The following is a 15,435-nucleotide window of genomic DNA, read 5'->3' as shown; positions in this document are numbered from 1 at the left end:
TGTTGAAGTTAATTTTAAAATGTTTTTTTTTAAATTATTTTAATTATTAAATTTTAATATTTTGATTTTTTAAACATTTAAAATACATTTTTTTTAAATATTTGTACACATTTTGCCAGCGGTTAATCCTTGGCAATTTCCCTGGCATGGTTTGAAAAGGACTGATGTGACCAGAATGCGTCAGAAAAGCCTGCAATCATGCAAACACAATTTGCCAGGGGTTGAGCCAGGGCCTGTGCCAGAAGCTCATTTGCCAGGAGCTAAATCCCTGGCAGGGTCATTTGCGATGAGCAGATTTGCTGGTGATTCTGCTCCTGACAAAACTCCTGGCAAACGTCCATTTGCCAAGGCTTTCTGCATTTTGCCAAGGCTTCTGCCCCTGGCAAATTACCAGATTTCTTGTAGCGAGCAAAATGTAAAATTTTTGTTATTTTTAAGACTAAAGGGTCCGAAATTTATAAGTTAAAGAAGCAAAATGATTAAAAAAAACTTGTGAGATCAAAAAGTATAACGTTCATAACTTAAATGACAAAATTGAACAAAGAAAATAAGGAGACCAAAGTAAAATCTAAAAATAATTTATAGAATCACATCGATCCGATGGACGTATTCTCAAAGAGAACATCCAACAAAACTGAGATCTTAAAACAAAATATTTAGCCTTTTGTTTAGTAAAGTTATTATTTAAAAAAACAATAAGTGCAAAGAAAAGTGAAAATCAATATAAACCAAACAAATTAGTGGATTAAAAAACAGCGCTCGTCCAATTCGACGAAAGGGAAAGTCGCACCACTTAGACTTAGCAGTGTTGTAAAAAATAACGCTCATCCAATTCGACGAAATGGCAAGGTAGCAGTGTTGCATTTTGATAATTTAGTGTTACAAAATTGACACATTTAGATTATAGTGTTTTTATTTTCCATTATTTGTTTTCATCTAATTAAGGTTTTAATTACTGCTATTAATTTTTTTAAAAACTTGTTAACTCGAGTTAATTGTTGTTTATTTCTTTAACCAAAATGACTATGACTATACTAGCTACCTATAAAATGACTTGCTAGGAAGTTTAGCAAAATCACAAACTCCCAACCTTCAAAATACCTAAGTATACTAGCTATTCCTATGATTATGTCCAACACCATTTCAACTATATTAGTCATTCTTGCTCTTTCATGTAATGTTGGGTTGGCTGCTGACCCTCTTCCATCTGATCCGCGTCTTTTATGCGGAAACACTTGGAAGAAGTAGGTTAAGGTCTCCACCACCTCCTCAATTACCACCACCTCCTCCAGTTTTACCTTCATTTGATCATTTTATGTTGGTTGAAACATGGCCACCGACATTTTGCAAGGATGCACCTTATAAGGGTAAAAAATGTATCGCATCACTGCCAATAAACTTCACCCTTCATGGTTTTTGGCCAAGCAAGAAACACTCCGAGTTACGAAAATGTGTTCTCCTCGGACAAAACTTGTTTAATTGGATCAAAATAACTTGTCTAACTATTATTAGTATTTTTTTTTTTTGTATATTGTATAGATTATACCATGATCTAAAAAATGTAAATTATATATATTTTTTTATTTGATCAGGTATATAAAGTGGGAGAGGATCAACTTAACAAAGATTGGCCATCATTAGAAGTGAGGGATAACTTAAATCCACCGGTACCACGCATAACAAAAAAAAAATCCTATAAACTATATATATTTTTCAAATAATTCTATACTTAGTTGATTATCAAAGTAATAAATAAAAGTGAAAATTCAATGAATTAACACAAATATACATGTAATATAAAATTATATTTACTCGTTTCATTATTTATAAATTTAAAGATCGAATATATAAATATATATAACCATAACGTATCTAATTTATTTAAAATTGCTTTCCTCGCCGTTTAGTTTACGACGTTTATACTAAAATGTTTACAATTTATTTTTGTTCTAAGCATTATTTAAACATATTAAAAATATTATTTATAAAAAAAAATTTATAGGAGTATTTATAGTACTTTTTTTATAAAAAAAATATATATATAATTTTTAATACGGGCCGGCCCGTTAAGCCCGCGGCCCGTGTAGGGCCGAGCTCGGGTAGTATACTTCAAACCCGTTTTATCAACCGGGCTTTTGAGCCCGACCCGATAAAACCCGAAGCCCGTTAGGACCGGGCCGCCCGTTTTGACAGATCTACATGTGAGAATTATTTCAAATGTTCAAAGTTCTAAAGCATCTGTTTCTTTTAAGGTTGTCCAAGTAAGCAAAATCCTATTTGACAGGTTTTCCGATGATAGGAAATTGGGCCCGAACAACTAAAACTAACTAGTGTTTATTCTGAGTTTTCTACCAAAAAGCCTTTCTCTCTCTATAGTCCTCATATTTTCTCTCTCCCTTTACAAACCTAGCCCTAGCCGCCACCACCACTTTTATGGCCGTCAGCTGCTCCATCCCTCCACCTTTAGTAAAAAAATTACATAATTTTCATGTTCTCTACCTTTCTATAAAATTAGATTTACAATGCAAAGTTAGGCATTGATATACCATGGCACTGATAACAAATATAAAACTACAATCCTTAATAATAATTATTTTGTTTCAATAATTTTTTATATTTCCCTAGCTTTGTAAACCAATTTTAAACATCAACTAAACAAATTGATCTTTTAGTAACAAAATAAATATGTGAATGAAGACAAAATATGAACAAAGGGAAAATAGATGAAGAAACACTACAGTGAGAATGGATGTGAATTATTTTTTTATTTTTTTTATTTTATGTGAGCTCTATTGTGATGCTATTAATAAATTATGTTATAGCATTGATATACCATGTATGATTCATTTAAGTATAAAAAAATATGATGATGTGAAAATAATCTTTTGGTTTCACCCTCACACACTTTCTTTTGGTTTTCCCTTTGTAGTTCATATAAAAATTATTCTGAAAAAGAAAGAAGTGAGAGAAAATTAGATCATGAGATGAACAAATAGTTAAATAATGCAGAAAATAAAATGAAGGAAGAAAGAAAGTTGGAAGGTTGATTTATTTATTTTTTGACAAAAATAAAATGATATTTATTCATTCAAATTGATAGAATACATCAGAATCAAAAGATCGCTAAAAACGTAAAGGATGAATCTGCGAACAAACTCACAGCACCCAAGTTAATAGCATACAACGACAAAATGCCTACAAATAATATGATATAATCTAAATCACCAGAATACTCTTGCTTCTGGATCTGCAACGTTGACGTCCAAATCATTGATTGAATCTGTGATTGACTGAACTTGATCTTTCAATATGAACCAACGAACACCGCAACAAGATGTCAAATCAAACTACGCCGCACAAGACGACGAACAACACAAGGTTGCACTTAGACGACAAAATTACAAAAAATCACAAAAGAAAACGCTTGATATTTGTGAAAATCACTTATTTAGATCCATATAAAGGGGAAAAAAGATGCAGAGGGGTAATTTTAGGTCAAAGAATGACCTAAAACCACCCCTCCTCGATGAGTGAAAGAGAAGAAAAACTTAGAGAGAAGTTGGAGTTTCTCTCACTAAAAACAACTAGAACATAGTGTTGGAAGGTTGATTTATATTGTGAAAAATGGAAGAAAAAAAATTAAAGTGAGAAATCAATGTCATTTAAGAGAAAATCAATGACAAAAGACTACCTTTTTTTTAAAGAAACTAAAGTGGAATATATTGACTCAAAATCATGAAAATTTCAGCTGAAAAAACAGGAAAGAAAGTATCAAGTTACATCAAGTGACCAAAAGAAAAGCGAAATGAAAATAGGCTTAAGCATCCTAATTAGAAAATGATTCTCAAACAAGTTAAATGATTAAGCCACCACATGTGATAAGTAAGATCATAATTAGTCCGATTCGCTTTCAGTCATCAATAAGATTGAAGTTTACTGTCGATTTTTTTTTTTGTAAAGAGGTCTCTTTTCACGAAAGACCTGAGCATTTCTTTCCCTCCAAACAATCCACTCAACATACGATTACCTTAATATTCATAACCATGTTAATTTTATTTTATTTGAATTGTTTTGAAAATTGTAGGATTGTTAATAGAGTGCCATTTAGGCAAGCTTTGCTTAGAATGAAGTTGAGAGATTTTTCATTTAATTTTATGTATGTAGGAAAGCTCTCAATTGTTTATAATTTTTTTTTACCAATTTCTTAACACAACCGAATTTTACATTATGTGGATTTTGTTATTCTCTTCTATATTTTTACTACTATGGATACCCGTGTCAAGTAATGGTTATAATTTCTTCAATATTGGATGAAAATATGCTATCATTCTGATTTGTGTGGTGTTCTCTGTCCAATGGGTCTATTCTTCAATACCCTATAAGGTTCAATAGTGGTATCACAATCCGGTTACTTTCTGTGCAAGCAGAAGTGGTTCCTGGTGGTAGATCTCAGATATAGAAAATTTCATAATTTAGGGAGAAACGTTATTGTGTCAAATATGAGTTAAAGTATCATATTATTGAATGCAAGAGTGGATGTTGAGCAACATACAAGTTTCACATTGGATGCAAGAGTGAATGTTGAGCAACATAAAAGTTCCACACTGGTATCATAACTTTATGCATGGTTTAGGTGAAGATGTGGTGTCAAACTTACTTGTGTGGATTCTTTTAATGTAATGTGATAATCAAATTCAATGTATGATCTTCCGAAAGTCACAACATTATGATGAATTTTTTTTTTTAGTTTTTCGATGTCATTTGTTTAATTGTTTTATCTTTAAATTTAGTTTTTAGATGTCATTATCTTTAATGTGAATTACTTAACCTCTATTATTTCAAATTTATTATCTTTTGGTTTTTGGTGGCAAGTGATAATAAAAAATTGTATATGTGTTATGCTGAGTTGACAAAATACACGATTATTAGAGATTTACAATTATGTGACGTTGTTTTTAATTGAATCTTATTTTTTTGGTAAAATATTTACTCAAAAATCTCAACTCCTTCAACAAACTCATCAAATTACCGACAACTCGCACTGTTTCATATACTCTCACGAATAAAACACATAATACTTATTTTTCCCTTATCTTCTCTCATGTTCAAATTTCTTTTTAACATACATTGTTTCCTTCTAATTGCCTTTCTGTCTTCTCATGAAAGAAAGGAAAATAAACCCCCCTCCACAAAACCACCACCAACCAACTTTTTGAATATGTTATGCGTTGTTTGACTATATTTGACTATATGTAATTACGGACGCAAAGAGTTTCACACTTGATTAAGAGATATTAATGTATTAAGTGTGAGTTAAAGTTATATATTGGATGGAAGATTACATTTTGAACAACATATAAGTGAGATGACCCGTATACCTAATGTTTTAAGTTTTTTTTTTATTAAGATGTGATATCAATCTCACTTGTGTGGTTTCTCTTAACCTAATGTGGTGATCAAACTAAGTACGATCCTTAGGAAGTCCCAAAATTATGATGAATTGCTTTAATTTGTTAGTTTTTGAATGTCATTTGTTTAATTTTTTATCTTAAATTTTAGTTATTGGATGTCATTCGCTTTCATTTTTTTCATTCAACCTCCATTATTTCAAATATCTTGACTTTGGTCTTTGGTAGAATCTGACTATGGAAATATCCAGACGTGTTCTACTAAGATGAAAAAATATACGCTTAAATTGATGTACCATTTTTTTTAACGGCTCTAGTTTTTTGGTAATATCTTACTCCAAAATCTTCAAATCTTTCAACAAATCAATCCCGTAAAATTACCATCAACTCGCTCCATTCTCTATACTCTCACAATTAAAATATACAAGTGAGATTGACACCACTTTAAGGAATAAAAAAAAAAAAAACTTACAGTGTGTATTTGAGAATCTTTTCTTTTCTTTCATGATTTCAATAAGGTTTAAATGTCCACAAGTCATAACTTAACTAGCAAAAATACCAAAATTTTTAAGCCGAATATCATGATCGGGGTTTGAACCCGGCTCCTCCATTTTGTGTGTGTGACTTTATAACGACTTTGTCATTTTGTTTATCTAAAAAAATGCAATCTATTTTTTTAAAGAGGCCAAAGAGAGGTCTATTCATTTATCTCAAGGAAGAGATTATTAGATAAATTTTTGTTGATATAAGTATTCAGGGTGATCTAATAACATTTATGACAAGGAAGAGATTATTAGACAAATTTGTGTTGATATGAATATCCAGGGCACTCTAATAAATGTTGCCACATCATAAAAAATGATCGAAAAATGAGATGATTAACTAAAAATCATGCCATCAATATATTCCTGAATCTCTCATGTGGCCATTTCTGGCAACAAATCTAAGGCTGCATTTTATCAACATGTCTGAATTCTCCATCTTGAAATTTTTCAGAGTTGACATACACCTCTTTACCGATGTTTTTGGTAAACAACTGAGCTAGTTTTGATAATTACAAGTAGGATCAAACCAAAAATCCTATGACATATTGTGCAATCATTTTCCAGAAAATACATGAGTGTTCATCATATTCATAGGTTGCTTTATGAATACAACGATATTTTGTATGAAAGTAAATGTCTTTTGACAGAAAGAAATAAAGAAAAATGCAAGTAAGAAAACTTAAAAGTTCAAAAACAGAAACTTATAGAAATGTAAATTGCATTGCATTTCAACGTAAAGGTGGTTTGACAAATCAGTTTACATACATTCTGTATGACTCTTTTCTCTAGACGCTAGTACTTTGAGTGCTAGAATTCTATAAATGATTTGCGACCAATTTTTCATATGAAAAACTATTATTTATACCTAGAAGAAATAACTAAAAAATACTAAACTGACACGAGCTGCACTTCCTCGACCGAAAACTGCATGTCTCCCACGTCTCCACAAGAAACTACTGCTTTTGAATTTGAATTCTTTTCCTTTCGACAACAGCTGCTTGGCTTCGACCATTCTTCTCTCTGAACTACCTCTTGTCGAACGTAACTTCAAAGATCTTGAATTCTTCCAGATGCTAAGTCTCAGACCATGTCGAAAGTTTTATGCTAAAAAACCTCATTGACTGCATTAATTGAGCCTGTTGAAATTACAGGCAAACAACACCCTCCTAGAAGATCAATTATTAAGGAATTTATTTGGTCTCCTCCAATCTTACACTGGATCAAAGGTAACGTTGACAGTACCTCAATCAGCAATTCATTTGCTGCTTCTGTTGGGGGAAGATTTCATAATTCTTAAGGTACTTGCCTATATTGCTTGCTCAACATTTGGGTCCAGGTTTAACTCTTTATGCAGAACTCTTTGTAGTTATGTTTACAATTGAGCTTGCTAGAAAAAAAGTTTGGAATGACTTTTGGTTAGAAACTGATTCACAATTAGTAATGTTACCTTTCACTAACCCATCTCTGGTTCCTTGATCACTAAGAAACATATAGCTTAACTACTTGTTTCTCACTCAAACAATGAACTTCATGGTCACTCATATCTTTTTAGGGAAATTTTGAGCAGATAAATTAGCTTTTCTAGTCATCTCTTTGGCCCCCATACTGTGGATATTTGGAATATGATGTTCCTTTACTCATCAGATCTAAGTACATTAGGAATAGATTGGGACTGCCTAATTTTAGGTTTGTCACTTTTTAAAGAGGTTTTGGCCTAATCTCCCTATTTTGTACTCTCGCTTTTTGTTTATAATATATTGGTGATGTTTTCCACTACTTTTGTTTTAAAAAAAAAAAAAACCAAATTCAAGAAAAAAGGGAAACAAAAATAAAAATTAAAAACTAAGAACCAAAACTTCATTTTCTTTGATACACTTTTCGTCTCTAATTATAATACCATTTATTTATTTTTCTACATATAAGACCATCTAGATGCATTTATTATTCTTTTTTCAATTATACCTTTTTTTATGGTGTTTCCAACTATACCCCTTATAATACTACTAATTGTCTTGAAAGATGAAATATCAATATTAAATCCATTTATACATAAAGGGAAATTGAAAAATGGTTACACCCTTTTTGACAATTTCTTACCCCAACAACTTTTCTTAATACCTTTAATTTTTGTAAAATAATTTTATTTAAGAGACACAGGGAGTATATATTTACCCGTGCATGGCGCGTGTAAAATAGGAAATGCAAAATCCAACTTATTAATGTTTTTTTAAAAGGACCAACTTATTAATTTTTTTTGAATAAAAAGGACCAACTTATTAATGTTACTTCTTCTTTTTTGGTTACAATGTTAATTCTTATTAAAGTTTTAAAGTGATTAAACGTGTCTATAAATAAAATATAAAAATTTAATGTTTTTTGGTGTAAAAAAGTTAAAAATCACAATACATTTACTTCGCAATTAAGTATCTTTTAGTATTTTAAAGACAATCTCATTAGTTTAAAAACACTGCTAACTACAAAGCCAGTTTCGCTTACAACGAAATTCTAATTCATCATCTTTTTGCTCCCACATTTTCGGAGATGGCGGCCAAATCTCAAGGTGAAAAAAAGGTTAGAAATCACATACCCGATGATCTTGTATTCTCTATTTTGTCAAAACTTTCTTTAAAACCTTTGAAGCGATTTGGATGCGTAAGAAAAACATGGGCTCTCTTGTTAGAAAACCCTTGCTTCCAAACTAATTTCATATCTATTCCTCACTCTTATTACGATGGTACTTCGCTCCTCTTATATGAGGCTGTGGAATGTCTGGATTATTCTCTTCATTGTTCTTTCTATTTACTTTCTGATGAGAGGTATGAGAATCAAGTCAAATTAGACTTTCCAAATCCATTTCAAGAGGACAACCCTTTTAGTGATTTTTATAATTGTGATTTTTATGGGTGTGATACTTTTACTGGAACTCTTTGTCTAAAACAACGAAACACACTTTCATTGTGGAACCTAACTACCCATGAATTCAAGGTCATTCCACTCAGTCCCATTGAGTTTGTCCCACCTTATCGTGAGGCTTCAGTTGATGTTCATGGATTTGGTTATGACTATATTAAAGATGACTTTAAGATTATTAGGTATATACAATTTACTCCAATAAGTAGTGGGCGTCTTAAACGTCTCAATGTGCAACATGAAGATGTGTCATGGAATGAAATATCCTATGAACCTGAGTGGGAGATTTACAGCCTAAGGTGCAACTCTTGGAAGAAACATGATGTTAATATGCCTAAGCGTTGGTGTAGTGGTTCATATGAACCATTGTACATTGATGGATTGTCTCATTGGTGGTCTGTAAGTGAAAATTGTGATGAACATCTTTTAGTTTCATTTGATTTGAGCAACGAGATGTTTTTTACGACAACCATACCTATAGACATACCGTTAGACATAGATACAAATTTTCATCTTGGTTTTGTGTATAGACGATTGGTGGTGCTTAATAGATCCATTGCTTCGATCTCATGGTATTTATTAGATAAAACTATTTTTTACATATCAATTTTGGGTGAACTCGGCGTGAAAGAATCATGGACTAAACTATTTGTTGTTGGACCACTTCCTTACATTGATCGTCTTATTGGAGCGGGAAAGAATGGTGATATATTCTTCCAAAAAAAAGATGGTAAGCTAGTCTGTTTCAGTTTAAGTACTCAGAAGACTGAAGAACTTGGTGTTAAAGGAGCGCATTTTTATGATCTTGCAATTTACAAGAAAAGTTTTCTCTCAATTGGTGGAATAAATCATTAATTGGTTTTTCATGTTTACCCCTTAGAGATTTATGATTGTGTTTATCAGTATTTTACCTTGTATGATAGAAAGAGGTTTGTCCATCACCGATACTAATGAGTAATCAAGAAAGTATTTGATTGTTATGAATTTTGTTGCTTTCAAGTGATTTTTTTGCTGTTTTTGTGTTTTGACTTGGTTTCCAAAACTTACATTTTATACTTCATTATTTATTTATATAGGCGGGTGTTTACACTGATTTTTGGTAAACAACCGCTGGTTTAAAAATATTTACTTGCAAGATCAACTAGGAAATCTTAAGGACATATTGTGTTTGTTATTTTCTAGAAATTTAATGTTATTCTTGAAGAACCTGATAAGTAAAAGAAAGTAAAAAGGTAATCGAATTCAACCCAGTTGAACCCAATCGAAATCGGTGTAAATAACGATAAATGATTGCTCAAAAGAAACAAGTAAATTGTAAATTGCAAAGACTTTTAAGGAAATGAACTTAAATTGTATTGATTGAATGTAAATTGGTACACATGTTCATACATTGCAACTTGTGACTCGTTGCTCTCTTCCATGCGGATAATTTGAGTGTAAGTTTTTTGTATGATAGAATTGTGATCTTTTTTCCCTAGGGAAAACTACTATTTATACAAATAGAAATTACTGCCTAGATTTGAATTTAAAACTATAACTGCAGTAAACTAACGATACTTATCCATTCGATTTGAATTTCGAATGTGTCTTGAAAATATCTGTTGCTTGACCTTATCTGAACCACAACAAAAAACTGTCCTTCGATAACTTTCCGCCTGTCGAACTAAAACACACGCTTTCGAGTATTTTTATCAAGTCCAACTTCGATAGGAATGAGAAAACAATTTCTTCGATGATAAGATCAACCTATTTTGACTGCATTAAATGATAAAAACTGATCAGGAGGGAGTTGAATTGTGTTTGCTTTTTCTTCTTTTTCTCCTAACTGAAATCACTGATCAGGAGCAGATAGAGTTCTGCTTCTGAAGTGATGTTCAGAACTATTTGCAGCGGATAAAAACAGAGAGAGAAGGAAGAAAGACACAAAGCAATTTATACATGTTCCTTCCACAAACCGGAAGTCAGTCATGTCCCCCTTGCACTTCCAAGGAGAGTTCACTAAAAAGTAATATCTGATTGCAATTTCTCACTACTAAACTTAGTAAGAGACTTCAAATGCTCAAGCACAACTGCAAGAGACTTCCTATGCTCCTGAACATAATCAAGAGACTTCTATTTCTCAAGCACAACTGCAAGAGACTTCTCAATTCAAACAGAATTACAAGAAAAATGTTTGAGGTTGAACACTTGATATACAATCAGTGGTGTTCAAAATACAAATCAGATACTGACTCTAAAGACTATAGAATTTCTAAGATATAAGCTTTGATAAGAAATTCTAAGTGAACTTTGAATGCAGAACAATTTCAGCAGAGTTTTGACACTGTTAATTCTTGGTATTGTTCTATTTAACTCTGAGTCTTCACTCCTTTATATAAAGGTGTGAAAAGAGACGTTGAATTGCCAGCACATTCAAAATAGAGTCGTTTGAAGCTTTTGATCAGTCACCAATGATCCTTTGCCTGATATGGTTATTGTCCTATGAAGGATCAATTTCAAATGCATTCCCATTGTGAAGGAACATTGTTGCAGGCATAGCTGTTTTTCTTGTCTTGTAGCAAAGACAAAAACAGAGTAGTGGAGGTAGTGGTTGTACACTTCGTACAAACGTACTTTGTCAACGCTCTTTGACGAATAAGCATCCAATGCCTTCAAATCCTTTCAAAATAGTCGTTGCTTCACTTTCTCAGTCTTCTGCAATCTTTAGACGAGTTTGATTCCATTAAACAACTTTTGAAGCTTTAAGTTGCATCTCCTGATGAACTACAGCTTCTGGTGATTCTCAGCTTCTGATAAACTTGCTTCTGATGACTTTGCTTCTGATGACCTTGCTTCTGATCACCTTGCTTCTGATGACGTCATCATTTCAGAAGCACTGTGTCTTCAGGAGCGCTTTAACTTCAGGAGCAGTTTTCTTCAGACACTTTAAGCTTCCCTTTTTGTTGATTCCTTTGCTCTTTATTGTTCTTCCAAGACCTTTTTAAGATATCAAATTTTGTCTATAGTCCTGTACACTTGAACAATTATTAGCATATCCAATTGACAATTTTTAATACTTTGTTATCATCAAAACTCTTAAGGGTTAATGTTAAACACATTTTGTTCCAACAATCTCCCCCTTTTTGATGATGAAAAACCATAGTATTTAAAATGTTCAATTGTTGTTAATCTAATTAACATGTTGACTATTAGGGTATGAGGTTTGTAAGCTCCCCCTGAGTCCAATAATACTTTAAGGTGAGGTTTGTAAGCTCCCCTTGAGTTCTATCCATGTTAATTAAATTCATCATTAAAAGCGTAATAACACTCAGAATAATCTCACATTAAAAGACTAAGAGATTAGAATAAGGTCCTATTAATTTAACTTGATTAGAATTAAATTAATCGGGCTCAGAGCCTATAAATACTATACATCTACTCCCCCTTTTGTCAGCAACAGAAAGTATAAAAATTAAAGACAAAAAGAAAGAGATGAGAAAAATAGTGAGAAATTCCGCAATTAACTACATTCAGAAGAAATATAAAACATGCATATATATATATATATATATATATATATATATATATATCAGAGCAAATAAGAAGTTTAGAAGCAATATAACTCTGAAGAGTAAATTCACAAGCAAAATGAAAAAGTGCAGAAGGCAACTAAGAGATAAAACTAAACAAGCTAAATATGTGTGCCACTAGGGTTGGGCTTGTCTTTGAATCATCTCCATCATCTGTTGCATCATCTTTTGAGTTTCATCTGCCTTCTTGTTCATTTCTTGCTTGAACTCTTCATTGCTCTTGATTAACCATTCTTCTCTGGTCCTAGCTTCTTCCAGTTGTGCTTCAGATGTAGACTTGTATTTCAATAGCAATAGCTTTTGTTCTAGCACTTCCTTTCTAAGCTTCTTGATTTCAGCCTCAAGTTCTGCGTTCCTTTGCAGCAGGGCTAGCTCAGAGGATGTAGAATGAAAATTAATCCTCTGCAGGAAGGTCAGATTGAGTTCCTTAGGGTGCACTCCTGTAGGAATGAAGTATGTGGCATTCCTTTCTCTTATGCTTCACTACAAGAAAAACTGCATTTTGCGACATTTAAAATTGCTGATTGCGACGGTTACAAGGGTCGCAAATGCACAATTGCGGCTGTTCCCCAACCGTCGCGGATGTTGGGGTCGCAAGTGACTTTTGCGACCCTTCATAGAACAGCCGCACCAACTGCCACAAAAGGCACTGCGACACTTGCCAACCGTCGCAAACGAAGAGATTCACATGGATTTTTCAATGGACTTGCAACGGTTGCTAACTGCCGCAAATGTATATAATTTTTTTTTATTTTTTTTAGAAGTCACAATCTCAATATAATTTAATTTGCCCTGATTTAAAAAAATTTCTGTAGAATTTGAAGACAATCTCAAAATATATTACTAAAGACTTAAAATGCAAAATATACATAATTAAGTTTGATCCATACATCAACTTAACTAAAACAAAATATATGCAGTGCCAAGTTTAAACATTCAAAAAACGAAACACTAGTGACTGAACATTCAAAACAGCTGTAGCAAAATTAGAAGTCCATAACAAAACAGCTGTAGCAAAATTAGAAGTTCCCTAGTGATGTTGCTTCAATGATCCTCAAGGCGGTGGCTAGACTCAGATGAATGTCTACCATCTCTTGTTTCTAAATTTGTTGGCTGAAAAGAAGAAAAAAAAAAAGATAATGAGTAGTAAATTGAAACGCAAAATATTGAAACTGAAAAGAAAAAAAAACACCAGAGATATCAAATATATCGATAAATGGCACAATATTCGAGTACTTGTATTGCTCAAAAAAAGCATCAGAGTTGTCAAGATACAAGTAAAAACACAACATTCAGTAGTGACAAAAATGAGCCGGTCATAGCAGTTATACAAAGACAAGTCTAAGGACTCTTGCAGATATCAAATTATAATTTTATTTTTAAAAGAGAAGATGTTTTTGCAATAGTTTGGTAAAAGTTACCTCTTTGTCTCTAGAATTTTGCACTTGCATTTGCATTAAAAAAGCAACTTGCGCCTTCAAGAAATCAACTTGTGAAGCCTTCTCCTTAAGAGAATCAATCTCAGCTTGCATTTTCAACATTTTCTCATTAGCCTCGATGGAAGATGAGGCTGATCTAGTAGAGTGACTAGAGATTCGAGATGGTGTTATCCCAAGCCCCATAGAACGGACATATCCAGCATGTTCCTTTCCAAACACTTTGAAAAATGCTTCATTCTCACATTGAGTGTTTTGCATTTCAACTTGCAATAGTTCCTGCATATACAACATACAACAGTTCATGAAACAATTAAATAAAACAGAACATCAACAAATTTTGACAGTGATAATGTCAAACATTTCATAAATTAAATAAAATATAAACTTTCAATGTTATGACCTCTTTAGGCAATAATACAGTGATAATGTAAACATTTCATTTTAGGCAAGCTATGAGGTATTATGACCTCTTTTTCAATTGTGCAGAAAAGAAATTGTCACTTACAGCTTTTTGCCTTGCATATTCATTGACAAATTTTCCCTTGGCATCTTTATGCGAAACAGCATACATATCTCCCCTGCTATATTCTCGACCATATCTCAATTCCTACAAGTAAGCACATATAATAATTACTCGTTCATTTCCAAACAATCTTATAATGTACGTCCAGATGAGATCACCAATTACAGAGTATTGCATACACAAAAAAGCAACATATCAAAGATAAACTCATCTGTGAGTGAACCATACCAACTCATCTTTTCTGATCGCAAGCGAGTCAGTTCCTAGGGTATGAGGAGTTTTTTGCTTTTCCCGATTTCTTGCATTTTTTTGTGCAATCGCCTGCATTAATTGAAACAATAATTTTTATACACGCATCAGTTAAAAGCTTAAAAAAAAAAAATGAAACCATAATTACCACTTGTTCAGCTTTCCTCCTAAAATTGACAAAAACAGCCCAATGATCTGGGTGAATAAAACTTGGACTATTTTTGAGATTCTCCTCTAATGTGAGTTCCCATTTGTAATGTTTATTAAACAATCGAGACTTTCCATCCCTCCATTTCTTTCCAAGGCTAGAGATAACATATTTTTTATGGTCTCCATCATCATCAACAACAAACTTTGACTTACAACATAAACATAAAAAAGCAAATTGTTAGTTAACACAAAAAACAAAAAAAATCATATATATTCAAATGTGTATCAATTATACCTTTACTTTGCTATTATAAAACTCAGTTTTCTTTTTCTTTAAAATTGCAGCATCCCATCTTTCAACCATTATCGGGAAATCTTTAAATTGCCTTGCCAATTGGCCCAAATAATTTGCTAACAATTTAGCAGATTTCCCCACCGGTTGAGGAACATCATTCCATCGAGTCATTATCCTGGTTCCATTTTGAAGTGTTACAAATTTTACAGGTCTCCCTCTCTTCATCTTCACCCCAATAAAGCATACAATCGTTGGGACATGCAGGTATCTTCACATAATTCATACCAAGTTTTGTAATTGTTTTCTTTGCTTCATAGAACGAACTTGGAATACTTGCAAATTCAAAT

At 32.4% G+C, this 15,435-nt stretch overlaps 2 protein-coding genes across 2 annotated transcripts; one reads left to right on the top strand and one right to left on the bottom strand.

Annotated features, from left to right (window-relative positions):
• Positions 1-8,494: 8,494 nt before the first annotated feature.
• LOC11423103 (putative F-box protein At3g16210) lies at positions 8,495-9,718 on the top strand. The gene has a single exon (XM_003627954.1). The coding sequence runs from the start codon at positions 8,495-8,497 to the stop codon at positions 9,716-9,718; it is 1,224 nt and encodes a 407-aa protein (XP_003628002.1).
• Positions 9,719-13,323: 3,605 nt separating this feature from the next.
• Positions 13,324-14,762, bottom strand: LOC120577749 (uncharacterized). Its single transcript, XM_039829664.1, has 4 exons — positions 14,623-14,762; positions 14,377-14,478; positions 13,854-14,147; positions 13,324-13,545 (listed from the first exon to the last, which is right to left on the bottom strand). The coding sequence occupies exons 1-4, from the start codon at positions 14,719-14,721 to the stop codon at positions 13,477-13,479; spliced, it is 564 nt and encodes a 187-aa protein (XP_039685598.1). The 5' UTR covers positions 14,722-14,762; the 3' UTR covers positions 13,324-13,476.
• Positions 14,763-15,435: the final 673 nt, after the last annotated feature.

The sequence above is a fragment of the Medicago truncatula genome, chromosome 8, assembly GCF_003473485.1.
Source record: "Medicago truncatula cultivar Jemalong A17 chromosome 8, MtrunA17r5.0-ANR, whole genome shotgun sequence".
In the NCBI taxonomy this organism is placed as follows: domain Eukaryota; kingdom Viridiplantae; phylum Streptophyta; class Magnoliopsida; order Fabales; family Fabaceae; genus Medicago; species Medicago truncatula.
The sequence above is the reverse complement of the archived record's forward strand: the minus strand, read 5'-3'. Positions and strand labels throughout refer to the sequence as shown.

Excerpts from the sequence above, each read along its gene's own strand:
- LOC11423103 (XM_003627954.1), top strand. The coding sequence starts at position 8,495 with ATGGCGGCCAAATCTCAAGGTGAAAAAAAGGTTAGAAATCACATACCC.
- LOC120577749 (XM_039829664.1), bottom strand. The coding sequence starts at position 14,721 with ATGCAGGCGATTGCACAAAAAAATGCAAGAAATCGGGAAAAGCAAAAA. Across the intron at positions 14,479-14,622 it reads CGATCAGAAAAGATGAGTTG|GAATTGAGATATGGTCGAGA; the intron begins GTATGGTTCACT and ends GCTTACTTGTAG. Across the intron at positions 13,546-13,853 it reads AAAATTCTAGAGACAAAGAG|CCAACAAATTTAGAAACAAG; the intron begins GTAACTTTTACC and ends TCTTCTTTTCAG.